This window comes from Dasypus novemcinctus, chromosome 17 (assembly GCF_030445035.2).
Source record: "Dasypus novemcinctus isolate mDasNov1 chromosome 17, mDasNov1.1.hap2, whole genome shotgun sequence".
NCBI lineage: Eukaryota > Metazoa > Chordata > Mammalia > Cingulata > Dasypodidae > Dasypus > Dasypus novemcinctus.
The window spans coordinates 5,383,092-5,409,862 of NC_080689.1; the positions used below are offsets into that span (position 1 = coordinate 5,383,092).

At 36.6% G+C, this 26,771-nt stretch overlaps 1 protein-coding gene across 2 annotated transcripts in view; it reads left to right on the top strand.

Annotated features, from left to right (window-relative positions):
- EIF5B (eukaryotic translation initiation factor 5B) overlaps positions 1 to 26,771 on the top strand; it is a 68,470-nt gene that overhangs the window by 11,331 nt on the left and 30,368 nt on the right. For both annotated transcript variants that reach the window (XM_058278190.2, XM_058278191.2), the window contains exons 2-9: positions 17,285 to 17,410; positions 17,514 to 17,598; positions 18,479 to 19,151; positions 20,386 to 20,603; positions 20,984 to 21,134; positions 21,933 to 22,028; positions 22,517 to 22,606; positions 24,185 to 24,259. In XM_058278190.2, coding sequence (XP_058134173.1) covers positions 17,285 to 17,410; positions 17,514 to 17,598; positions 18,479 to 19,151; positions 20,386 to 20,603; positions 20,984 to 21,134; positions 21,933 to 22,028; positions 22,517 to 22,606; positions 24,185 to 24,259 — 1,514 coding nt within the window. The remainder of the gene's footprint in view (positions 1 to 17,284; positions 17,411 to 17,513; positions 17,599 to 18,478; positions 19,152 to 20,385; positions 20,604 to 20,983; positions 21,135 to 21,932; positions 22,029 to 22,516; positions 22,607 to 24,184; positions 24,260 to 26,771) is intronic.

The window sequence follows — 26,771 nt, forward strand, 5'->3', positions numbered from 1 at the left end:
GGGAAGTGAACCCAGGGCCTTCCATGTGGCAGATGGGAGCCCAATTGGTTGAGCCACATCTGCTTCCTACCTTTCCCCATTATTTTGAAAAAATCCCAGACTATTTTGTTCCGTGGGCCCCCCCCTCCCCGCATTGTTCATCTTCCCAGGTCCGTCAGGATTGGGGAATTAAGAAAGATTTACATGCTAAATATATATGAATTTTTAAAAGCGAATTTCCATTCCTTTGACGTGCTGTCAGAATAATGATTGCCATTTTACATTTTCTCTCAGTACAATATCTTTCAATTTTTTCTTTTTAAAAAATTTTTATTAGGGGGGTGCACATACAGCTCAGTGATTGAGCTCCTCATGTACGAGGTCCTGGGTTCAATCCCTGGTGCCTCCTAAAAAAATTATTAGAGATGTTGTAGGTATACAGAAAAATCACGCAGGAAGTATGGCGTTCCTATATACTATTCCTCAAAACACCCGATTCTTTCTATTAGTAACACTTTGCATTAATGTGGTACCTTTGTTTAAATTGATGAAACAATAATATTACTACTATTAATAATTTTACTACTAAATATAGTCCATAGTTCACATTATGGTTCATTCTTTGTTTTGTACAAGTCTATGATTTTTAAAAATTATTATTCTGTTAATATCTATAACCTGAAATTTCCCCTTTTAACTACATTCAAATAAAGAATTTGCTGGTTTTAATTACATTCCCAATGTTGCGCTACCATTACTACCATCCATTACCAACACTTTTCCATCACTCCAAACAGAAACTCTGTACCCAGTTAAGCATTAATTCCCATTCCCTATCCCCATCCCAGGCCCTAGTAACCTGTATTCTAGTTTCTGACTCTTATGAATTTGCTTATTTTTAATTATTTCATATCAGTAAGATCATACAGTATTTGTCCTTTTGTGTCTGGCTTAAAGTTCATCCATGTTGTAGCATGTATTAGAACTTCATTCCTTTTTACAGCTGAAAAATACCCCATTATATGTACATACCATATTTCGTTGATCCATTTATCTATTGCTTCCATCTTTTGGCAATTGTGAAGAATGCCTCTGTGAATATTAGTATGCAAATATCTGTTCAAGTCCCTGTTTTCATTTCTTTAGGGTATATACCTGGAAGTGGGATTGCAGAGTCCTATGGTAATTCTATACTTAGCTTTCTAAAGAACTGCCGTACTGTTATCCATAGCAGCTGCACCATTTTACATTCCCAGAAACAATAAATGAGTGTTCCTATATCTCGACATCCTCTCCAACACTTGCTGTTTTTCATTTTTTTAAATAATAACCATTCTAGTAGGTGTGAAATGATATCTCATTATGGTTTTGATTTGCATTTCTCAAATAGGCTAATGATGTTGAGCAGCTTTTCGTGTGCATTTTGGCCATTTGTCTACCTTTGAATTCCAGTCTTTTGTCCATTTTTAAATTGGTTTCTTTGTCTTTTGTTGTTGAGTTATAGGATTTCTTTATATACTCATATTAAACTCTTATCAAATACATGGTTTCCAAATATTTTCTTCTGTGGGTTGTCTTTTTACTTTCATGATGAAAGTCCCTTGCACAGTTTTAAATTTGGTTAAGGTCCCATTTATTTTGTCTTTTGCTGCTTGTGCTTTGGGTGTAAAATCTAAGAAAACTGTTGTATAATACAAGGTCTTGAAGATGCTTCCCTATGTATTTTTTTAGGAGTTTTGTACTTTTGGTTCTTATATTTAGGTCTTGGGTTCATTTTGTGTTGATTTTTGTAGATGATGTGAGTTAGGTGTCCACCTTCATTCTTTTTTTTTTTTTTAAAGATTTATTTTTTATTTCTCCCCCCTTCCCCCCCACCCCCCAGTTGTCTGCTCTAAGTGTCCATTCACTGTGTGTTCTTCTGTGTCCGCTTGTATTCTTGTCAGTGGCACTGGGACTCTGTGTCTCTTTTTGTTGCGTCATCTTGCTGCATCAGCTCTCCAGGTGTGCGGTGCCACCCTGGGCAGGCTGCACTTTTTTCGCGCTGGATGGCTCTTCTTATGGGGTGCACTCCTTGGGCGTGGGGCTCCCCTATGCGGGGACACCCCTGCATGGCACGGCAGTCCTTGCACGCATCAGCACTGCGCTGGGCCGGCTTCTTACACAGGTCAGGAGGCCCTGGGTTTGAACCCTGGACCTCCTATGTCATAGGCAGATGCTCTGTCCATTGAGCCAAATCCACTTCCCCCACCTTCATTCTTATCCTGTTTTCCCACCCTGTTTGTTGAAGACATTGTCCATTTTCCATTGAGTGGAGTTGGCACCCTTGTCAAAACCAATTGATCATAGATGTGAGGGTTTATTTCTGAACTCTGTGTATGATTCCTTTGGTCTGTATTTCTGTCCTTGTACCAGTACCACACTGTTTTGATTACTGTAACTCTGCAGTAGGTTTCAAAATTGGGAAGTGTGAGTATTCCAGCTTTGTTCTTTTTCATTCTGATATTGGCTGTGTGGGGCCTCCTACCTTTCTGAATAAGTTTGGTGATTGGCTTATTAATTTCTGCAAAAAAAAAAAGACTTAAAATTTTGTTTGGGATTGCATTGAATATGTAGATCACTTTGGGCAGAATTGTCATCTTAACAATATTTAGTCTTCTAATCCATGAACATGGAATGTGCTTCCATTTATTTAGGTCTTCATTGGTTTCCTTTAGCAGTGTTTTGTTTTCTGTGTACAAGTCCTTTACATCCTTGTTTAAGTTTATTCCTAGATATTAGATTATATTAGTTGCTATTGTAAATGGAATTTTTTTTTCTTAATTTCCTCCTCAGATTGTTTATTATTAGAAACACTACTGATTTTTACTTGTTGATCTTGTCCCCATCACTTTGCTAGATTTATTAGCACCAGTTAGCTTTATTTTTTCAAGACTTTCTGTATATAGGATCATGTCATCTGCAAATAGGGAAAGTTTCACAGCTTCTTTTACAGTTTGAATGCCTTATATATTTTTTTCCTTGCCTGTTTGCTCTAGCTAGAGCTTTCCTAGTACAAGGGTGAATAACCGGTGGCAATGAGCATCTTTGTCTAGTTCCTGATTTTAGAGGGAAAGCTTTCAGTCTTTCACTGTTGAGTATGATATGAACGGTGGGTTTTTCATGTATGCTCTTTATCTTATTGAGGAAGTTTCCTTCTATTTCTAGTTCTCCGAATATTTTTATCTTGAGGGAGTGCTGGATTTTGTTAATTGCCTTTTTTATGTCAATTGAGATGATCATGTGTTTTTTAACTTTTGTATACCTGGGATAAATCCCACTTGATTGTGGTGTGTGATTCTTTTAATGTGCTGTTGGATTCTGTTTGCTAGTATTTTGTTGGGGACTTTTGCATCTACATTCATAGGATTATTGATCTGTAATTTTCTTTTTTGTGATATTTTTCTGGCTTCGGTACTATGGTTTTGTTGGCCTCAGATAGAAAGTGTTTCCTCTTCTTCAGATGTTTTTGAAGAGTTTGAATGTGATTGATGTTCATTTGAACGTTTGATAAATTCAGTGAAGCCATCTCCGGTCCTGGACTTTTCTTTGTTGGTAGGTTTTTTTTTTTTTTCTTTTTTTAAAGGCGGTATGGGCAAGTGAACCCAGGAACTTGTATATGGGAAGCAGGTGCTAACCACTGAGCCACATCTGCTCCCCAATAAGAATTGGTTTTTTCATTTGTTTGTTTTAGAAGGTACTGAAGATTGAATCCGGGACCTCATATGTGGGAAGCAGGTGCTCAACCATGAGCTACAGCCGCTCCCCTCTCTCCCTTAGTTTTGAAAAACATTCTCACCAAATATAAAATTCTTGGTAAGCACTTGTTTTCTTTGAGCACTTTAAATATTTCATCCCTTTGCCTTCTTGCCTCCATGGTTCCTAAGGAGAAACTGGCAGTTAATCTTTTGAGGGATTGTGTATAATATGTTCCTTTTCTCTTAGGTTTTCAGAACTTTCTGTCTTTGAAATTTGAAACCTTGACTACTATGTGTCCCTGTGTGGTTCTTGTCCTATTTTTTTCTGTTTGGGATTTGTTGGGCTCCTTGAATGTGCATATTCATGTCTTCTGTTAAATTCAGGAAGTTTCCTGCCATTATTTCTTCAAATATTTCTTCTTTCTCTTCTTTTTCTTCTGGGACTCACTTAATGTGTATATTGGTATGCTTGTTGGTATCCTACTCTGTTCATATTTTTCATTCTTTTTTCTTTCTCTCCTTATTCTCAGTGATTTCAAATTCTCAGTGCTTTCAATTGTCTTATTTAAGAATTCCATGTGTCTTTCTTCTGTCATCTCTAATCTGCTGTTGAAATACTCCTGGAAATTTTAATTTACATTATTGTAGTCTTTAAATGCAGTATGCACATAAGGTTACTTTGCTTCCTCTGGAACAGGGCCATGGATTCACAACAGGATCATAGGCTGGTTTCACACTGCACCAGAAATAGGCATATGCATGGATAATATGGAGTGAGGAACTGAAGAGAGAGAATGTAGAGTTTACGTTAAGTATGGGAGTACCAACCTCAAGGTTTCAAATTTATTTCCTAAGTTACCATATATGTGTTTTCAAAATCCTTTTCTGGGAAGCAGATGTGGCTCAAGTGATAGAGCTTCTGCCTACTGTATGGGACGACCTGGGTTTGTTCCCTGGGACCTCCTGGTGAAAAAGAAGAGAAAGCGTACTCGCGCAAGCGCCCGCATGGTGAGTATCTGCATGGTGAGGCAGTGCCTGCACAAGTGAGTCATGCAACAAGATGATGACACATCAAAAGAGAGACAAGGGAAGAGTCAAGGTGAAGTGCAGCAGAGACCAGCAATTAAGGTGGCACAATTGACAGGGAACCTCTTTCCACATCAGGATTCACAAATCCTTGTGAATTCTAGAGGAGAGAAAATGAGAAGAGAAGACAACACAGATAACCGCAGGGTGGGAGGAGGGGGAAGGGGGGAAAAATACATAAATTTAAATCTTTAAAAAAAAAATCCTTTTCTAATTAAATCTGCCAACAGGAGCGCATACCAGGTTGGTAGGAATAGAAGTATGCTCTATGCTTGTCTCAAGTACTAAGGGGAGAAGAAAGGGAGTAACCAACATCTTGAATTGGTTCTGTACTGCCTGATAGTTCTGGACACAAGCACATCCAGACTATTATAACGATGGCATTGTTATAATTAGAATTGCAGTCAGAATTACCTTTTCCTGAGTATAGTTGCCTACACCAGAATTTTTATTTGCAAGGTATGGGTGAAATAATCATTTGACCAGACCATGGTAAGGGACAATAGCCAATTCTATGGAATGCAAAGACTTTCTGCAAGCTCACGTTCACTGGGCACTCACCATATGATCAGTTATTTTAGGAAATAAATTTTATCTTTTCTTAAGGTGTTAATTAAGAATATAAGCTTCTATTTCTTAGGCAATTCTGAAATAAAATGTTCTGTTAAATATTAACAGATACAAAATTTTATAAAATTGAAATGTGTAGCATTGATGTGAAGGATGACATTGTTTTACTGAAGTTAAATCACTGCTTCTCAAACTTATGATTCACCTGAGGTACTTGTTAAAATGGAAATTCTGATTCAGTGTGTCTGGGGTGGGGCCTGAGATTCTGCATTTCTAGCAAGTGCTGCCTGTCCTGGGCTTCCTTGAGTAGCAGAATCTAAGTGACCATTTCTACTGTGAATGTATAGCCTTGTGTAATGAACTTTGAGTTCAGCATTGATTACTATTGAGAGCTCAATTTTTCTAGTACTTTTCCAATTTGAATTAATGATTTTGAGCTTTATGTTACAGCACCTTCTCCTGGCAAGAACACATAGTTTATTAAGTCTGCTTCTGATCTTTTTTCATCAACCTGAAACAATTCAGCATTAATGGGAGTTTGTAAGCAAAACCTAGGCTGCTTTCCTGTTACAGTATATTGTAATATGTTGGCCATCTATCCATATGGTTCATGGTATGGTTGTCATAAGTCTTTATTTTCAAAATAATATAATTAAAAATGTTCCTGGAGAAAATTTTCAGGCTTCTGAAAATACCCATAACCTAGCCTTTCCTTCCTTCTTCCCCATTAGAGATACTCAGTTCAGTTTGAAAAAGCTACCCTAGACTGATTTAGTCCAAATCATAGTTTTTTTTTTCTTATTCATTTTTTAAAAAATATTACATTCAAAAAATATGAAGTCCCATTCAACCCCACCGCCCCCACCCCCCCACTCCCCCCACAGCAACACTCTCTCCCATCATTATGACACATCCATTGCATTTGGTAAGTGCATCTCTGGGCATCGCTGCACCTCATGGTCACTGGTCCACATCATAGCCCATACACTCCCACGTTCCATCCAGTGGGCCCTGGGGGGATCTACAATGTCCCGTAATTGTCCCTGAAGCACCACCCAGGACAACTCCAAGTCCCGAAAACGCCTCCACATCTCAAGTTTTTTTTTTCTTGATTGACTTGGTATCTATAATATGTATGATCTTATATTCAGTATATTTGGGGTTTCCAACATGATGCACTTGCTCTTGTATTGTTTCTTGAAAGTATCAGATATTTATTTTAAAGTTGAAAGATGAGGCTGAATTTTGTGAAGGCAGCGCGGTACTTTCCTTTTACATACCATTGTACAATGTAAAAGCAGTATGGCTTCATATCTCCTTTAAAGATTCCAAGGCTTAGTTTCTAAGGAAGTTGTAAGCTGGGAGGGCTTTTTTGTTGTTTTGTTGAGGCATATAGATAGGTAGCTGTCAACTTATTAACAGTTGTTGTACTTGAGACAACTCCACTGAGGAAGTGGAGAGTAAGAGAGTGACTGGGGTCAGTGGTTGTAAGTAGTGGGAACTAGTGTGGAGCAGTGTAGTGAGCTTTTCCTACTTTGTCTTGTTTTTCCATTTCTTTGCGTGCCCAACTGTTGATGGTTAAGGATGTGCTGGATAAGAAGATTGGCAATTTGGGGAAATGAAATGCCAAAAGAGGCATCCTATGGAGAACACAAGACTGGATTTCCCTGTTTCCCTCCTTGCTGCTGGCACTACTGGGGTAGAGTTAGAAGTAAAGAATTCTCTTATGCTTTTCTCCTTGTTTACGACTGTTGATAAGAGTTTTTTAGGAGGAAGGAACAGAAATCAAAGCGTAGTGAAAATGTCAGAAACAGGCTTGGGTATGACCTTTTCTTCCTTCAACATTGTGCTTAGAGATTGCAGACAATTATGTTTCACAGTTTGGGGTTGGGCTTGAGAAGAAGGAAGGTGTGGTTTGGATTTACTTCTTTTCACCAACACACCTTCCACTACTATATACCTCTAATATTGACTGGGAATAGGAAGAGATATGGAGGGTGCTCCAGTTATTATAGTTTCACGACAAATCACCAAAATTTAGTGGCTTAAAACAAAATAAGCATTATGGTGTTGACTGGGCTCATTTGGGAGGTTCTCACTCAGGGTCTCTCGTGGTTTCATTCAAATGGTGGCAGGGATGGAGTCATCTCAAAAGCTTCCTCAGTCACATTCTGGTTGTTGATGGTGACTGTTTTGGGGAGCCTCAGTTGGAGCAGTGTATTAGTTAGCCAAAGGGTTACTGATGTAAAGTACCAGAAATCTGTTGGTTTTTAAAAAGGATATTTATTTGGGATAGAAGCTTATAGTTAGCAGGCCATAAAGCATAATTTACTTCCCTCACTGAAGTTTGTTGCCATGTGTTGGAGCAAGAGGGCTGCTGATGTCTGCCAGGGTTTAGGCTTCCTCTTCCTCCCAAGGCTCCATGGTCTCAGCTTCTTCAAGTATCAACTATAGTCTGGGATAAGTCTCATCTTTCTCCCAGGACTCATTTATCTCTGGCTCAGCTGCTCTGCTCTCTCCAACAAGGCCAGCTGTAGACTATCAAACTAGTGGCTCAACTCTCTTCCTGGGGCCTCTGCTGTGTCTAATGGAGCCCTCTCTCCTTCCTCACATATCTGCTTCTCTGTGTATTTACTTCCCAGGGCTCCGGCATTAAAACTCCCACTAACACGTCTGCTGTTTAGTTTTCCCTGTAAGTCCCCACCAAGGGGACATGGCCCAATCAAAGCCTTAATCATAATTTAGTCAAGTAATAATGAAACTTCTGAATCCAATACAATATAATATACCCAGAGGAACAGACCAATTTACAAACATAATCCAATATCTATTTTTGGAATTCATAAATAATACCAAACTGCTACAGGCTGTCAGTTGAAACACCTGTATTTGGCCTCTCAGTGTGCCTGGACTTCATTAACTTGGCAGTATGCATCCCAGGATACAAAAGATAGAAGCTGTCAGTTTAAGGCCTGGGCCCAGAAACTATAGCATCACATCTGCCATATTCTATTGATCAAGCAGTCACAGAACCCCACGGTAAAGGAGCAGGAACATGGACCTCCACAAAGGAGTTTGGGACAGGTTTTAAAACCTCTACAGGGTGGTAAAGTAGCAGTGGAGGAGCGCGGTTGATAGAAGAGAGTCTCAGAGAGCTTGAGGATTTTGAATTGTTGAATAATTAGGGAGGGAGAAGGGTCTTCTATATTGTTTAACTTTATATTTATTCGGCATCTGTTCTGTGAAAAATGCCTGTCTTTATTAAATGAAATTTGCTAGTTCGGAATTGAGGGGAGATTTCTTACCTACGGTTAATTTTTCATTTTCTTTGTTGTGAATGATTTTTGTAGTATGTTACGTACCTGTAAAGGTTTTGCTCTGTTGATCTCAATATAAAGTACAAGTCTTATTTTTAATTTATATCATGATTTATTTCATTATTCCAAAAAGCCAAACACCATACTGACTGTATGCATACACAATTAATAAATACCATCTTTTAAAAAGATAATTTCATAGTAGCATTTAGGTACATGTTATAGCATGCTAATAGAAATTAAAGTATTAGAAGCAGCTTTATTCTTGTGTTTATAACTTACAAAAGTGGATAAATAAATCATATTAGATCTATGTAATTTTCAATTTCACTGGTTTTAGTAAATATTCTTAAATGAATTCTGTAATTGTCAGCTATTTTTTAATAGTATTCCTGGAAATTCACATTAATGTCTTTTTTGAGAGGTAATTTACTTAAAATAAAATTCACAAATTTTAAGTGTGCAGTTGATAAGTTTTTTTAAAATATTTATTTTATTTCTCTCCTCTCCCTGCCCCCTCCCCCCTCCGCCCCCGTTGTCCGCTCTCTTGTGTCTCGTCGCTGTGTGTTCCTCTGTGTCTGCTTACATTCTTGGCGGCACTGGGAAGCTGTGCCTCTTTTTTGTTGCGTTATCCTGCTGCATAAGCTCTCTGTGTGTGCAGTGCCACTCCTTGGCAGGCTGTGCTTTTTTCGCCTGGGATGGCTCTCCTTGCAGGGTGTACTCCCTGCGCGTGGGGCACCCGTATGCGGGGGACACCCCTGCATGGCATTGTACTCCTTGTGTGCAGCAGCACTGTGTGTGGGCCAGCTGACCACACAGGCCAAGAGGCCCTGGGTTCGAACTCTGGACCTCCTATATGGTAGGTGGACACTCTATCAGTTGAGCCACATCTGCTTCCCTTGATAAGTTTTCATAATGTGTACAATTGTGTGTTCTTCACCACAATCATAATGTAGACTATTTCCATTACCCCATTAAGTTCCCTTATGACTCTTCATAGGCAGGCCCTCTCCCTATAACTTGCTCTAGGTCAGTAGTCACAGTAGCTTTTGCCATTTCAGTCACTATAGTTTTACCTTTGCTAGAACTTCATATAAATACAATCACACAGTGTCAGAGTATGTATGTAGCCTTTTTTTGCTGGCTGGGTATTGCTTAGCATAATGCTTTTGAGATTCATCCATATTGGTTTGTATAGCAGTAGTTCTTTCCTTTATCACTGAGTTATATTCCAATGAGTTCTATTTCATTGTATGGAAATATAACAGTTTGTTTATAAATTTTTTGGTATATGGACATTTGGGTTGTTTCCAGCTTTTTATGATTCTGGATAGAGCTGCCATGAACATTCTAGTACAAGTCTTTGTGTGGACATAGGTTTTCATTTCTCTTAGGTAGATGCTGAGTAACAGGGTAAGTGTATGTTTAATTCTAAGAAACTGTCAACTGTCTTCTAAAGTGGCTGTGCCATTTTTGCATTTTCTCTAAGGATATGTGAGAGTTCATTTGCTTCACATCTTCTACAACACAGTTTGATTGTCTTTAATTTTAGTCATTCTAGTGGCTGTGTAGTGGCATCTCATTGTGGTTTTAATTTACATTTCCCTAATAGCTAATGATATTGACCATCCTGTCATATGTTTATTTGCTGTTCTTCTATCTTGTTTGGTTAAGTGTGTGTTCAAATCATTTGCTCATTTTAAAAACTGCTCTTTAATACTAATTGTTGTTCTTGAAATATTACAGACAAATCCTTTATCACAAATATATATTGCAAATATATTCTCTCCAACCGTGGTTTTCCTTTTCATTTTGTGTCCTTTAAACAGATGTTTGTTTTAAGATAATTGTGGATTCACATGCAGTTGATAATAAAGAATACTGAGAAATCTATGTACCCTTTCCACCCAGTTTACTCCCATGGTAACATCTTGCCAAACAATACTGCAGTATCATTGATGACAACTTTGAAACAATCTACAGATCATACTCAGATTTCCTGTTTCACCTATATTCATTACTCTGAGAGTATGTGTGTATTTAGCTCTCTACAACATTATTACATGTGTAAGCTTGTACATCTGCTACCACAGTCAAGATATGGAGCAGTTCCATCACCACAAGAGCCCTCATGTTGTTCATTTGAAACCAAACTCCCCTCCCTCCTGTATCCTCAACCCCCAACTTGTCCCTTACCCCTGGGAACCACAGATCTGGTCTACCTTTCTAAAACTTTTGTCTCTTTCAAAATTGTTATATAATGGAATCATAGAATATGCAACTTCTTGGGGTTGGCTTTTTTTCCACTTAGCCTAATTCTCTTGAGATCCATCCAAGTTACTGTATGTATCAATAGTTTGTTCCTTTTCATTGCTGAGTATCATTCCATGATGTGGAGGTGAACCGCAGTTTATTTAATTGTTCACACAGTAAAGGACATTTGGGTTGCCTCCAATAAAGCTGTTAAAAATATTTGTCTACACGTTTTTATTACAAAGATTTTCAGTGGTAAGTACATTTTTAGCTTTACAAGAAACTGATAGAATATTTTCTAGTGTTGTGGTACACAAATTTTATATTCTCACCAGCAAAGCATGAGTGACCCAGTTTCTCTGCATTCTTACCAGCATAGGTACTGTCATTTAATTTTTGGCCTTTCTGATTGGTGTTTATTGATTTCACATTGTGGTTTTAATATGCATTTCCTGAATGGCTAATGAAGTGGAATGTCTTTTCATATGTTTATTACATGCCATCTGTATGTCCTCAGATGAAATGTTTCTTTCATAGGTTTTGCCCATTTTCTAATTTGATTGTTTGGATTTTTATTGTTGAATTTTGAGGATTTTTAAAATATGTTTTCTAGATACAAGTTCTTTGTTATATGTGATTTGTGGACATTTCTCCCACTCTGCTGCTTGTCTTTTCATCCACTTTACAAGGTCTTTTGCAGAATATAAGTTTTTAATTTTGATGAGGTCATCTGTCATTATTTTTGTGAAATGTGCTTTTTAATTTCAAGTCTGGAACTCTTTGCTTAGTGTTAAATACCAAATATTTTCTTCTGATATTTTTCTAAAAGTTTGATGTTTTTACTTTTTTTTTTTTTCATTTAAGTCCATTTTGAGTGGAATGAGGTGGAGGTTCATGATTTCTTTTTGAATATGGATGTCCAGTTGTTCCAGCACCATTTGTTGAAAAGGCTATCCTATCCTTCCCTCATTGAATTGCTTTTGAACCTTTGTTAAATATCAGTTGCCTTACTTATATGGGGACTGTTTTGAGGTTCTCTATTCTGTTCCATTGTTCTTTGTGTTTATCCCTCTGCCAGTACCTCATAGTCTTGACTATTGAAGTGTAATGTCTGTATCTACAAAAAGTCATCCTGGGACTTTTTGTCCTTTGGGGATAATTGACACCTTTACTATGTTGAGTCTTCTAATTCATGAACATGGTATGTTTTTTTCCAGTTATTTAGGTCTTCTTGGGTTTCTTTCATCAGCATTTTTTTTAACTTGAGCATATAAGACCAGTACATGATTTGTTAACTTACACTGAAGTATTTTACTTTATCTGGCGTGATTGTGGGTTTTTTCCCTGTTCAGTTTTTTGAAAGTTTTAGATTTACAGAAAAATTGTGAAGATAGTACAGAGTCCCTAAAAGCCCCACACCCAGTTTCTTCTATTTTAACATCTTAATGTTAGCATAGTACATTTGTTACAATTAGTAAACCAATATTGATGTGTTACTATTACTAAAGTATATAGTTTTTACCTGCTATCTTACATTAGCTCCACGTTCCCACACAGGATACTACATTACATTTAATAGTCATTTCTCCTTAGGCTCCTTTTGGCAGTGACAATTCCTCAGAGTTTGTTGTGATTTATCACTGTTGATGTTGACCTTGATCACCTGGCTGAGGTAGTATTTGTCATGTTTCTACACTGTAAATTTACTTTTTATTCCCCCTCTTATCATCTGCATCTCTTTGGAAGGAAGTCACTATGTGCAGCCCACACATAAGGAATGGAGAGTTACCCTCAACCAACTTGGGAGCAGAGTATGATTTATGTGCGCCAGACTCATCTTATATATGTCCTGTTCCAGCCCTATAATCTGCCATTTTGCACTGCCGCTAGCAATGAGTGTGAATTCCTCTTGTTCCACACCCTCACCAGCGATTGGATTGCCATTTTTATAGATGTGTAGTGGTATCTTGTTGCATTAATTTGCATTTCCTTAATGAGAAAGGATGTTGAGCATTTTTTTCATATGCTTTTTTCCCCCATCTCTGTATCTTTTTGGTGAGGTATCTGTTCAGATCTGCCCATAATGTAATTGTTTTTCTTATTGTTGAGTTTTAAAAATTCTTTGTATATTTTGGATACCTGTTCTTTTTTTTTTTTTTTTAAGATTTATTTATTTTATCTATTACTCTCCCCTTCCCCCCCTACCCCGGTTGTCTGTTCTCTGTGTCTATTTGCTGAGTCTTCTTTGTCCGCTTCTGTTGTCGTCAGCAGCACGGGAATCTATGTTTCTTTTCTTTTCCTTGCGTCATCTTGTGTCAGCTCTCCGTGTGTGCAGCCCCATTCCTGGGCAGGCTGCACTTTCTTTCGCGCTGGGCGGCTCTCCTTATGGGACGAACTCCTTGCGCTTGGGGCTCCCCTACATGGGGGACACCCCTGCATGGCAGGGCCCTCCTTGCGCGCATCAGCACTGCACATGGGCCAGCTCCACACGGGTCAAGGAGGCCCGGGGTTTGAAGCGCGTGCCTCCCATGTGGTAGACGAACTCCCTAACCACTGGGCCTAGTCTGCTGCCTGGATACCTGTTCTTTATGAGAATGTGTTTTGTAAATATTTTCTCCTAGTTTGTGACTTGTATTTTTATTTTGAAATACTTTCAGACTTACAGGACAATTACAAAAATAATGTAAACCCATACGAAGAACCCCAAATACCCCTACTCCCCTCCCCCAGATACCCAGATCCACCAATTTTTTTTAAAGGTCAATTTAATTTTATTTTTTAAAAAAATTTCTCTCCCCTCCTTCCGCCCCCCCCCCCCCAGTAGTCTGCTCTCTGTGTCTATTCACTGTGTGTTCTTCTGTGTCCACTTGTATTCTTGTCTTGTCAGCGGCACCGGGAATCTCCGACTCTTTTTGTTGCGTCAGCTCTCCTTGTGTGCGGTGCCACTCCTGGCTGTGCTTTTTTCACGCTGGACAGCTCTCCTTATGGGGCACACTCCTTGTGCATGGGGCTCCCCTAACGTGGGGGACACCCCTGCATGGCATGGCAGTCCTTGCACGCATCAGCACTGCGTGTGGGCCAGAGTGTCACATGGGTCAGGAGACCCTGGGTTTGAACCCTGGATCTCCCATGTGGTAGGCGGATGCTCTATTTGTTGAGCCAAATTTGCTTCCCAGATCTACCAATTTTAATATTTACCTTTGCTATATCATTCTATCTATCCATCTATTTCAACTAAGGAAAAATTTTTTTAAAAAGAAGTATAATTGAAAGTCTAAGACCAGAGAGGGCAGGAAAATAGGGAAAAGAAAAGAAACAAAAAACTAATGCAGTGAGTAGAAAACTGTTAGAAATATGGTAGATATTAGTCCAGCTATATCAGTAATATCTTTAAATGTGAATGGTCTAAACATGCCAATTAAAATACAGGCATGTCATGATAGATTAAAATAAAAGAGACCCAACTAAATCTTAAATATGTTAAAGTTAAAGGATGGATGTTATTACATAAATGAATGTCCTTGTTTTTAGGAAAGATACATAGCAGTATTAATTGTTCGTGGAGCATGAAGGATACCACCTACACGCAAATGTCCAGGAAATAGAGTGATAAATCTCTTTAATAGCAAAGAAATAGATGGATGGATAGAATGATATGGCAAAGATGGCAAAATGTTAGAATTGGTAGATCTGTGTATCTGTGGGTAGGGGTGGGATGGGGTATATTGGAATTCCTTTTATGTGGTTTGTATTATTTTTGCAGCTGCCCTGTATTTTTAGAAGTATGTTTAAAAAAAAAAGTGAAAAAAGAAAGTTGTAAATTCCTTTACAAACGAATCTCAATTACATTAAAGCCATAGTTTAGCTCCCAAAAGATTTTAGCTGCTAACAATTTTAGTAGCTTTATTTTTTAATGCTTTCTTTTTTTTTTTTTTAAGATTTATTTATTTATTTATTTAATTCCCCTCCCCCGGTTGTCTGTTTTCTGTGTCTTTTTGCTGCGTCTTGTTTCTTTATCTGTTTCTTTGTCCGCTTCTGTTGTCGTCAGCGGCACGGGAAGTGTGGGCGGCGCCATTCCTGGGCAGGCTGCTCCCTCCTTCGCACTGGGCAGCTCTCCTTATGGGTGTACTCCTTGCGCGTGGGGCTCCCCTACGCGGGGGACACCCCTGTGTAGCACGGCACTCCTTGCGTGCATCAGCACAGCGCATGGGCCAGCTCCACACGGGTCAAGGAGGCCCGGGGCTTGAACCGCGGGCCTCCCATGTGGTAGACGGACGCCCTAACCACTGGGCCAAAGTCCGTTTCCCTTTAATGCTTTCAAGTGCCTTTTTTTTTTTCTTTTTTGATGCTAGGGGAATGTGGCCTATGAAAATACTGGATTAAATACAATTGAAAATTTCTTCTTATTTCTGTAAGTCTGTAGAAATTTTAGAACAAAATTACTCTAAATAATTTTACTTATTCAGAATAAATAAAACTTATTTATTTATTCTAACCTCAGTTAGAATAAAGAAATTCTGACTTAGGTTCCTGTTACTTAAGAATCCCTGAAAATTGTCCTTGTTTCTTCCCTCTTCCTTTCTATATTCACCATGTCAATCCCTTACTTGTTGCTGATTCTATCCCCTTAATGTTTATCTGATTGACTCACCTTCTGCTTGCCTGCCAATCCTGCAAGTTAGGCACTCTTCATTTCTTATCATGTTTATTACAAAAGCTCCCCAGTTGGTCTTCATCCTTCCTGACTAGTTGGACTTACTACCACTCATACCAGAGGTTGCTTTCTAAAATGCAAATTGGATTATGTCAGCAGGGTTAAGAGCTCTCGCTATGGAATCAGACTTCTTGGGTTCAGATCCCATCTCTCCTTAGGGTGATTCTGAGCAAATTCTGTATCCCAGTTTCTTGATCTGTGAGGACTATGACAGTTCAAATCTGGCCCACTGTCACCTGGAACGATTGCTGAAACACACTGCCTAACTCTCACCTCCAGTTTCTGATTCTCATCTTGGGGTAGGATCAAGAAATTTCTAATTTACGAAAGCTTCTTGGGGTTTCAGCTACTTTTTCGTGAGCCCCTGCCTGTAGGTGCAGTGTGCTCTCTTGCTACATCCTCATCCTTACTGTACCTGAAATGAGCACCCCGTTTGCTTTGCTAACTCCTCTGCCTCCTTCACTACTAGGTTCTGTGTATCTCTTCTGCTGAGAAGCCTCCTCTGACCTTCCCATTTTGGATATGGTGCTTTAGGAAGTTACCCCAGTGCAGCAGCCCATGAGTTTATGATAAGAGCATCTTCCTCAAATATACTGTCTAAAATATAGGACAAAAGTGAACACATTGCCATTGTGACCATCTATTTATGAAAGCATCAGATTTCTTTAGTTTGTGACACTGTGTTTTGCAATTCCTTGTTTGTTTGCTCTTTCACCTACTATGTGCCTTGAGGATAAGGCTTATATCCTCAATGTCTTGTTAAATATGTTATCTTTCAATTATACTTATGTAGTTAAACGTTTTTTTTTCTAGTTAGGAATTTTCTTTCCTGAAATAAAATATCCTGTAAGATGTCTGTCTGTGAGGTCCATATTGCGTGACATCTTTATTTGCTATATGTCATTCATTTAAATTCATCCACTAATTCTATTTGTACATATCAGACTGACCACCTTGATTTTCTGTAGAATTCAACTGGAACATAGTCCAGTTTACTCTAAGTAATGTTGGTAGGTGAGGACAGTGTACAGTGGGCTCTGGAGTATAACCAGGTTGTTGTAAAGGATTGTGAGAAATGTAGTTCTAGATTTTTTGGTAGGTTTTATCTATTTAGCAAACCCTGTGAATTAATTTAGATTTCAGGCAGTCAGTCTTTGTGCATCTTGGTAAAATGAAGAACTAAACTAGATGATCTCTAAAGTTCCAGCTCTAAAAATTCTGCTATTCCAAGTGAAAATGCACAAAGGTTCGAATATATAGGTAGTATTATTGATATTCAAGTAACAAGACTAGTTTTATCTTAAGTTCTTTCCATTTTATAAATAACTCCATTCAGATACAAAAGAGCCTTGGTATTATCTACAAAGATTAATTTACTTTTTCTTTTTTTTGGTGAACTTTTCCATCATGACTCCTGATTTGAATGTAACCCAGAAACTTTATTCAAGTAGATGCAGGGAGGCTGGTAAATAAGTTTAACCAAGTATTACCTTCAAAGAACTTGCCAAAGGATTTTTCTCAGTGGGCGACTAATTCTTGGAAAGGGTTAAAATGATAAAAATTTCTCTGAAAGTGAATGTGACAAATTACTTTGCTCTTAAGTAACAGTTAGGTCTTTGTTTTCATTTAAGTGCCAAAGATGATATTGATCTTGATGCCTTGGCTGCAGAAATAGAAGGAGCTGGTGCTGCCAAGGAACAGGAGCCTCAAAAGTCAAAGGGGAAAAAGAAAAAGGAGAAAAGAAAGCATGACTTTGAGTGAGTATATTTTAGATGTATTTGACTCTTAAACTTGCTTTGGTATTGGAGTCGCCATTTAAACTCATCTAGTGTCTCAAAATGTATTTTAATTCGTTTCTAGTGAAGATGATATCCTGAAAGAACTGGAAGAATTATCGTCAGAAGCTCAAGGCATCAAAGCTGACAGAGAAACTGCTCCAGTAAAGGTGAAAGAGAGATCATTGTTACTTATTCATGTTTCGCATTCTATTCATGTTTCATAGTGCTGGTTTGGGAGAAGTACATTTGGAAACTTGAGCAACATAGATCTGTTAGTTAAAAATTTCTGTAAATTCTGATACCAAATGGAAAAAAAGTTTTTATGAATACATTAATGCATTTAAAAATCTTTCACCAATATAAAAATGCTTTATTTGGGAATTTTAAAGTATTTTGTGGTGTTTGTCTATAAAATGAGAACATTTGGAGATAAAAAACTCTGTGAAAGCATTTTGGAGGGTAAAAGGTGCCCTCCTCCCGCCTTCAGTTTTCTGTACTATTTCTTATTTGTACTTTGAATTTGGTTAAGCCTCAAAATGGTATGAAAGTGATGGATTTTTTTCTTCTTTCAATTTTCATCTTAAGGTTAGCATGCCATTTAAAGAATGTAGTAAATGTGTACTGGTGATTAGTGCTTGTTTCAGAATTACCTGGATTTTGAAAATCACAGTGAATATGAGATGTGTGTGAGGCCTAGGCTAGCTTTTGGGAGTTGGTTGGTTTTTTTTTAGATTTCTTTCTTTCTTTCTCCCTACCCCCACATTGTTTGCATTTGCTCTATTCGTTGTGTGCTCATCTTCTTTTTGGGAGGCACTGGGAACTGAACCCAGGACTTTCATGTGGAAGGGGAGAGTCTAATCACTTGAGCTATATCTCCTTCCTGGTTAACTCTTTATATTTTTGGAAAAAGGAGCTTATTTTGAAATTATTTTGAGATTTTTTTCCCCCCACATGTACTAAATGAAGCACATGACTCTGAAGGGTTTAGGTAATTTGAAAAAAATAAAATATTATTCTCTTAATATTGCTAACAATGGAATATTTTAGCCAACAGAAAATAATGAAGACTCCATCTCAAAGCAAGAGAAAAAAAAGAAAGGACAGAAGGGCAAAAAACAAAGTTTTGACAATAATGATAGCGATGACTTGGAAGATAAAGATTCAAAATCAAAAAAGACTGCAAAATCAAAGGTGGAAATATACTCTGGGAGTGATGATGATGATGATTTTAATAAACTTTCTAAAAAAGCTAAAGGGAAAGCTCAAAAATCAAATAAAAAATGGGATGGCTCAGAAGAAGATGAGGCTAGCAATAAAAGAATTAAGGAGTGTTCCAGAGTAAATTCTTCAGGTGAAAGTGGTGATGAATCTGATGAATTTTTGCAGTCTAGAAAAGGACAGAAAAAAAATCAAAAAAATAAGCCAGGTCCTAACGTAGAGAGTGGAAATGAAGATGATGATTCCTCCTTCAAAATTAAGACAGTGGCCCAGAAGAAGGCAGAAAAGAAAGAGCGTGAGAAAAAAAAACGAGATGAAGAAAAGGCAAAACTGCGGAAGCTGAAAGAAAAAGAAGAGTTAGAAACAGGTAAAAAGGATCAGAGTAAACAAAAAGAATCTTTAAAGAAATCTGAAGAGGAAACTGTAAAATCCAAAGTGGTTCTTGATGCTGGAGCAACCCCTGCCTCTGAAGAAAAAGGCGAGATTCCCACAGCTGCAGAAGGTTGGTAATATTAAAGAGGATAGCGCAAAAGGCTTTTGATTCATATGTACTCTAAGCTTTGATCATTGTGCACTAAAGTCATTTTGTTATTTGTAGTTGTTAATAGAAGTACTTATTTATAAGAAGCCTTTTAAAAATGACATCTAAGTATTCTTTGACTTGATTTTCATTGTTAAACATTTATATATATAGTTTAGAATATCTTTCAAAATGATCTATGCACAGACTTGAATTTTTATAGAAATTCACTTTGAGAAATGTTATTTATTTATTTTTGCTGCTGACAAAGACTGTGGAAGTTGCCTAATGAAAAATTTATTCTTTCTTTTGATAATTTAATGACGGATAATAACTTTGAATCTTTTCTGTCTTTAAGAACCCATTTTAATTAGTAAAATGGAGAAATAAACAGGCTAAAATTAGCATCTTTTAAGCAGTAGTGAGCCACATTTTTGTACCAGAAAAATAGGTTTTCTAGATAAATTTCTACTTATGATTCAGAATGAAAACAGCTAAGATATTAAAATGATTCACATGGAAAGACTGTTGTAAAATTTACAATAGTTTTTCTTTAGACCACAAGATTTTTAATGGAAAAATTGACATAGCTTTATTAACCACTAGAATTTTTCATGAACATCTTTGAGGAGAAAACACTATGAAGTTACCTTCATAATCTTTAATTCTTCAGCATAATGCTTTAGTGTTTTTGGAGTATAATTGTCCATATTTTTGTATTTTATCCTCCAAATAACCCCTTTAAGGTGCGTACCTTAAATCATTCTTGTCATCTCCATCTTACAGAAGTGAAGTTCTTTACAGAACTTAGTTAGGCTGGAATTAGTTCAATCTCTTCGTTACAATTTCTGCTGAGTATCTGCCATGTGCCAACCCCTCTGCTCAGACACTGGGGTTCAGAGATACATTAGATGCAGTGTTTGCTTTTCCAAACTGGGACCTCTTTCCCCTGTCTTCTTGGATGGGTCAGGACAACTCACCGCAATACAGCATCATAGGCTTCTCAAAAGACTGCTGCCAGGGCACTGTGGGTTGTGGGTTGCTCTGAGCTGTTCTAGGTATTAAGGTGCCTGTGATTCCTAGAGGCCCTAGCCTACAGCAAGCATCAGCTTTGGCCCATATGGCTCTTGAATTTGGGGATTTGCTCATTATTGCCTTGAGATATGACTTTTTTTTTTTTTAATAGACTTTGCTTCTCTACCCCTTATTTTGGTAGATGACAATGAAGGAGACAAGAAGAAAAAAGATAAGAAGAAAAAGAAAGGAGAAAAGGAAGAAAAGGAGAAAGAGAAGAAAAAAGGGCCTAGCAAAGCCACAGTTAAAGCTATGCAAGAAGCTTTGGCTAAGCTTAAAGAAGAAGAAGAAAGACAGAAGAGAGAAGAAGAAGAACGTATAAAACGACTTGAAGAATTAGAAGCCAAACGTAAAGAAGAGGTATGTTTCAGGAAGTTGCTGAAATTGCTATTGTATTTAACTTAAAATCTCTTTTCATTTAAAATATCTCTGAACTTCTGTTTCTAAAAACTTTGTAATTGTATGAGGATTCACTTATGGTACTGATCTAAATAATAGGATGAAATAAAAATCCTATGTTTATTTCCTCAGTATATGCAAAAACTTGCTTGTGTAGAGCTTATCCACTCTTAATGTTGATGTAAATTAAAAATTGTTATGTACACATTAGAAATACTTTAATTTGGAATCTCCAGCATAGTATTTTGCACATATCCTATGAACTTGGTTGGGTTTTTACTTTTAAAATTTGTTATTCATTAAGTTAATAAAATTTTTGTCTGACATGACCTCTTTTATAGGAACGATTGGAACAAGAAAGAAGAGAAAGAAAAAAGCAAAAAGAAAAAGAAAGAAAAGAACGCTTGAAAAAAGAAGGGAAACTTTTAACGAAATCCCAGAGAGAGGCCAGAGCCAGAGCCGAAGCTACCCTTAAACTTCTGCAAGCTCAGGGTAAGTATTCTTAATTAACTGAATAGTCTAAAATACATTTTAAAAGACATGGCCTTACCAAATGTTGACGAGGATGTGGGAAACTTGGAATTCTTACATATTGTTGGTGTGAATGCAGAATGGTAAGCCACCTTGCAAAACAGGATTCTCTTATAAAGTTAAACATATACTTCCCTTCAGTCTCACTACAAAATTTTTACCCAAAAGAAATGTTTTTACTAAAGCCTGTGCACAAATGTTCATAGCAGCTTTATTCATAATTGCTAAAATGTTGAAATCCTTTAACTGTTGAATATCCTTTAACTGTTGAATGGATAAAGAAACAATGGTGCAATGTATCCTAATAGAGAAATGCTACTCAACTATAAAAAGAAGTGAAATGTTGATACAACAACATGAATCAATCTCAAATGACAGAAGCCAGACTGATAGAGTCTACTTATGTGACATTTGTAAGGAAGCAAATCTTTTGGGCTAGAGAACAAATCAGGAGTTCCCAGGGGCTAAGGCTGTGAGGAAGATTTGACTACACAAGTCTGCACAGAGTGGTGGAACTGTTGTGTGTCTTCGCTGTGATGGTGCTTGCCACAACTCAGAATTGTATACCAAAGAGGTTGATTTTACTGTTTGTAAATTTAAAAATGCATTATATAAAAATGATGTATAGTTTCTTGCATAAATATCCTTTTGTTTTTCAGGGTATGTATCTTGGAGGTGAAAAATATATATTTTTTAAATAATATTTCTCAGGGAATATGTAGGTATATAAACCTGAAGTTTTCAATGTTTATCCCTCAGGTGTTGAAGTGCCATCAAAAGACTCTTTGCCAAAGAAAAGGCCAATTTATGAAGATAAAAAGAAGAAAAAGCCACCACAGCAGCTAGAAAATAAAGGTTTGTATATAAATTAGCTTCTGATTTACTCTTTCCCCCACTGCCTTCAAAACAGAATGTCTTAAAAGAAGTTATCAAATCAGATACACATATTGAAACTTATTTCCTGTGGATTGTTTACCAGTATGTCATCATTCTCACCTGATTCAAATGAGGCTAATGGAAAAATTACTTTACTTTGAAAAATCTGTGTAATATAAATATAATTGAATATATATAATGTAAATGAATAACTTTTGTTAACTCTCGAAAGCAAAACTCCTGTTTTTTTCTTTTCTTCCTCCTCAACCTTCTGTGATTTTACATTCCATTCTTTGAGCAGAAGAGTAGCTTTCTATAATACAATTTGTGACTGATATGAAACATTTGTAAACTTGCCAAAGAAAAAGGTTTGTAATACTGGTTTTTATTCAGCATTTAACAGAGTATCCTACAGGAACTATGCACTGAAAAAGTATTGTTAATTTAGTTTCTTCAATTTTTTTCAGTGTCAGAACCCATAGAATTAAGTGCTACTGTAGAAGTTGTGGAAAAAGAAGTACCAGAAAAAGAAGAGATACCACCTCCCGTTGAACCAGGCCAGTAGCATTAGCTATGATTGACTATTTAATTCCTATTAAATAACCTTGATATGTCATTCCTGTCATAAAGTTAATATCAGACAGTTTAAGGAAGTCAGATATCTGGTTGGACAGCCATTTCTTCTCTCATCATAGTTCTTAGCATTTCCCACTTCTAAAACATGAGAGTGAGATTTAAATCACATTTTTTTTTTTGTCTTTAGTAGTATGTAAAGGGAATGAAATGTTGTGGATTTTCTCTGATGTTTTTCTGTATGTGGCAAAAGCAAGTGGTATTGAGACCTGCAGCTCTTTCTTTTGTGCTTCAGAAGCAAATTGAAAACATTTAATTAGAACTTTTTAAGAACCATAAAAATTGGTATTTTAAACCTTCTTGAAGGTCATCTTCTCTTTGCTGTTCTTTCTGTGTTTGTATGTGTTTGTGTGGTTGTGTTTTGAAGGACTGGAGAAAATCGCTGGCTTTTTTTCTATTAGTGCATTTGTAAGTTTACAGAAGAATCATGCAGACAGTTTTTTCCCCCTGACTTTTTTTAAAGGTAAACATTGTTCTAATTCATGAGACTTTGATATTTAAAGATAGGAGCAGAAGTAGGGGACAGCCTTGAAGATTATTTAGACGGACCAACACTGGTAAATGATACTGTTAGAGTTCCTTTCCTTACCTTTTTTCTCTCCTTTTCTCAATATGGAAAGGATTGTTCACCTGGGCAGACATCAGCTTAGTATTAATATGACGTTAGAGAAATTCCGATTGATGTGATTAATAGCAGTTCACTGTTTCAAGTCGTATTTGTACCACCAAAAATAATTGCTAATTTAGAGACACGTTTTTGACTCTAATATCTTTCTCAGGATGACTTATCCTAAATTAGTTACTGCAGGGAAGCAGATACCCCATGTCCCACCCTTGTCTTCCTTTTTTTTTGAAAATAGTTTTGCCTGTTTGGATTTCCATTAAAAGAGAGTCATAATTGATAAGGAGAGTATAAAGTCTTTAATATTCAAAAATATTTAAAAATGTAGCTTTTTGCCTATTATGGGAGTTGTAAAACACTGCATTCTCTTCTTATTTTCTACTAGAGTTGTGATAATAGCTTCGTACCTACAACTTTAATATTTTTTTTTTTAGCTTTAATATTTAGGTGTCTCTGAAAAGGTTAAAGCAAAATAAATAATACATTCTTATTTATAAAGTATGAATTGAAAGATGAAAAAGTATGAAATTTCATTTGTCCTCAAGTATTAACTGAGAGTGAAGATGTATTCTTTTTCATAATGTTAGGAATATTTCAGTGTCTGGGTGTCTCATATTTCAGTTACCTCAAATATGAAATCTGGTTTAAGTCTAATCTGGTATATTGAAAATAATAGGAAATTATGAAGCATTTAGTTTTAGTAAATTGTAACATGCTAGCTATATTGAGAGATAGTTCTAAAGATTCTAAACCTGTGTATATAATTTTTGCATAAATAAAACATTTCATTTTATGTCAGAGCATAGTTTTCTACTTTTCTAAAAGCAGCCTCATATTTCTAGGTAATTTCTCTGTCTTTATTGAAAACTTTTATTTGCAGAAGAGGAAGAAGAAACTGAGGATGCTGGATTGGATGATTGGGAAGCTATGGCCAGTGATGAGGATAGAGAAAAAGGTGAATAACTCATAAGCACATGTTGACAATCCAGTAGTTTTAAGTGATATATATTTACATAAGTAGTCAATCTCTGGATTATGAAAGCCCTCTGAACATTCCTGGGGATAGGGACCAGTCTTGCACTCTCCATTGCCATGCTCCTTAAATTCTCATGTGGATCCTCATTTTTTTTATAAGGAGGTCATTTGTAAGTTAGTTGCCTGGGGTTTGGAATGTGTATTTTCATAGTGATTATGTTTTAAGTGTAGTTAGGTTATTAAAGTTAGTCTACAAAAGCCTCTTGACCTTCAGAAGTAATGCGTGTATAATTTGAATAAATGTAATTCCTTATCACTGAATAAAAACACTGAAAAAGTGTTTTTCTTTGTCATTACTTTCCTTTATTGTTTTAAATCTCTACTCTCTTTGGGTTTAACTTGCCTTTTGTTTTTTCTAACTTTTTGAGATGCATGTTTGGCTAACTGACTTTTTTTCAGCCTTATACATTTATAATTTATAAAGCTAGAAATTTTTTTTTAAGCATGGACTCAACCAAATTCTACAAATTTTGATATTTTCTAATTTCTGTTTTGATATCTTAACTGTGCCTAGGGCTTTTTAAAAGTATATTTCTTAATTTCCACATGTGGGGATTTAAGTATCTTTTGGTTACTTCACTGGGATCAGAGAATATACATGATTCTATCTTTTGAAATATGTTGAGACTTGTTTTACAATTAAGCATATATTAATTATTGTAAATGTTATATGTATGATTTTTTAAAAAACGGTGTTCTGTAGTTTTATAGCTGGGTGCATTGTTCTCCTTATTTAGGTCAAATTTGCTGATTATTCTGTTCAGGTGCTCTGTATCTTTATTTTTATTGTTGCTTCTTTTTCTCTGTTAGTGAGGATTATCTGTTTCTTCTGGAATTCTGTTAATTTTTGCTTTATATGTTTTGGGCCTCTCTTATTAGGCAAATATAGTCAAATCTTTCTGGTGAATTGACTTATCCTTAATGATCTGTGGCATTGCTTTTTGCCATAAAGTCTAAATTATCTAATATTAATAAAGCTTCATCAGTTTTGATATACATGATCTTTTTCTTTCATACACTGTATCCTTAGACAGCAGAAAATTGAGGGTTTTTTTAACCCAGTTTGTCAACCTTTGTATTTTGCCCAGACTATTTAACTGCTTAATACTTAATGTAATTATTGAAAATAAATTGGTTTTAAGTTTTATCATCTTACCAAGTGCATTTTATTTGTTCTGCCTCCTTTTTTTCTTGATTTTTGTTTTATTACATTTTGTTCTTTTTCTAATTGGAAATTCTGTATTTCCACTTTGTTTTAGTGGTCACTCTGGAGATTTTTTTCCTTCTCCTACCTCTCCCTCCTGCCCTGCCTTTTTTTTTTCCTTTGCTATCTGTGTCCATTTGCTGTGTGATTTTCTGTCTCTCTCTTTCTCTTTTTTTTGTCTTGTCTTCTGGTTTTTCTCCTCTAGGATTCACTGGGATACTATCCTGGGGACCTCTGATGTGGAGGTTCCCTGTCAGTTATGCCACCTCAGTTCCTGGTTTCTGTTGCACCTTGCCTTGATTCTCCCCTTTGTTTCTCTTTTGTTGCACATCATCTTGCTGCGTGACTCACTTGCATGGGCACTTGGCTCACTGCACAGGCACGCTCTTTTTACCAGGAGGCCCCAGAGATCAAACCCTGGTCCTCCCACATGGTAGGCGGAAGCCCAGTCACTTGAGCCACACCCACCTCCCTACTTTTGAGATTTTAACATACATCTTTGAACTAAATCTGTTACCTTCTTTCCAGACAATGCAAGGGCCTCCTACCACTTGAACTACTTTTACCCACCTTTCAGTTTATGTATCAATGCACGCATTTCTTTTAATTCTGTGTATCTTTTAAATCCCATAATAACTTATTATTTTTTTAATAGTCAATATTTATTTAAGTTTACCCACATACTTAGCATTTAATTGTGCTTCATTTCATTCTGTATCTCTGATGTTCCATTTGGAATCATTCTCCTGCTACTTGAACACTTTTTTACGATTTCCTTTAGCATGTCACCTAACAAGTGACACATTCTATTTTTGCTTTTCTAAAGAATTCTAGGTTGAAATTTTAGAACTCTGAAGATTTTATTCCCTTGTCTTGGCTTTCATTATTTTTATTGAAAACTCAGTTATCAGCCTAAATTTTACTTGTGGTTTTGGTTCTCAGCAGTTTTATCATGATATGCTCAAAGTAGATTTCTCTTTACTTACTTTACTTTGGACTTGTAGAGCTTCTTGAATATGTGGTTTTATGTTTTTCTCATTTTTGCATTGCTGTGTGCTATTATTTCCTTTAGTGGTTCCAGATAAAACTGTGATAGACCTTCTTACTGTATTCGCCTATACTTATCCTCTATTCTGTATTTTCACCTTTTTGAGTCTCTGTGATTCATTCTAAATTGTTTCTTCTGGTCTGTCTTCTAGTTTATTAATTCTTCCCTTAGCTGTTTCTA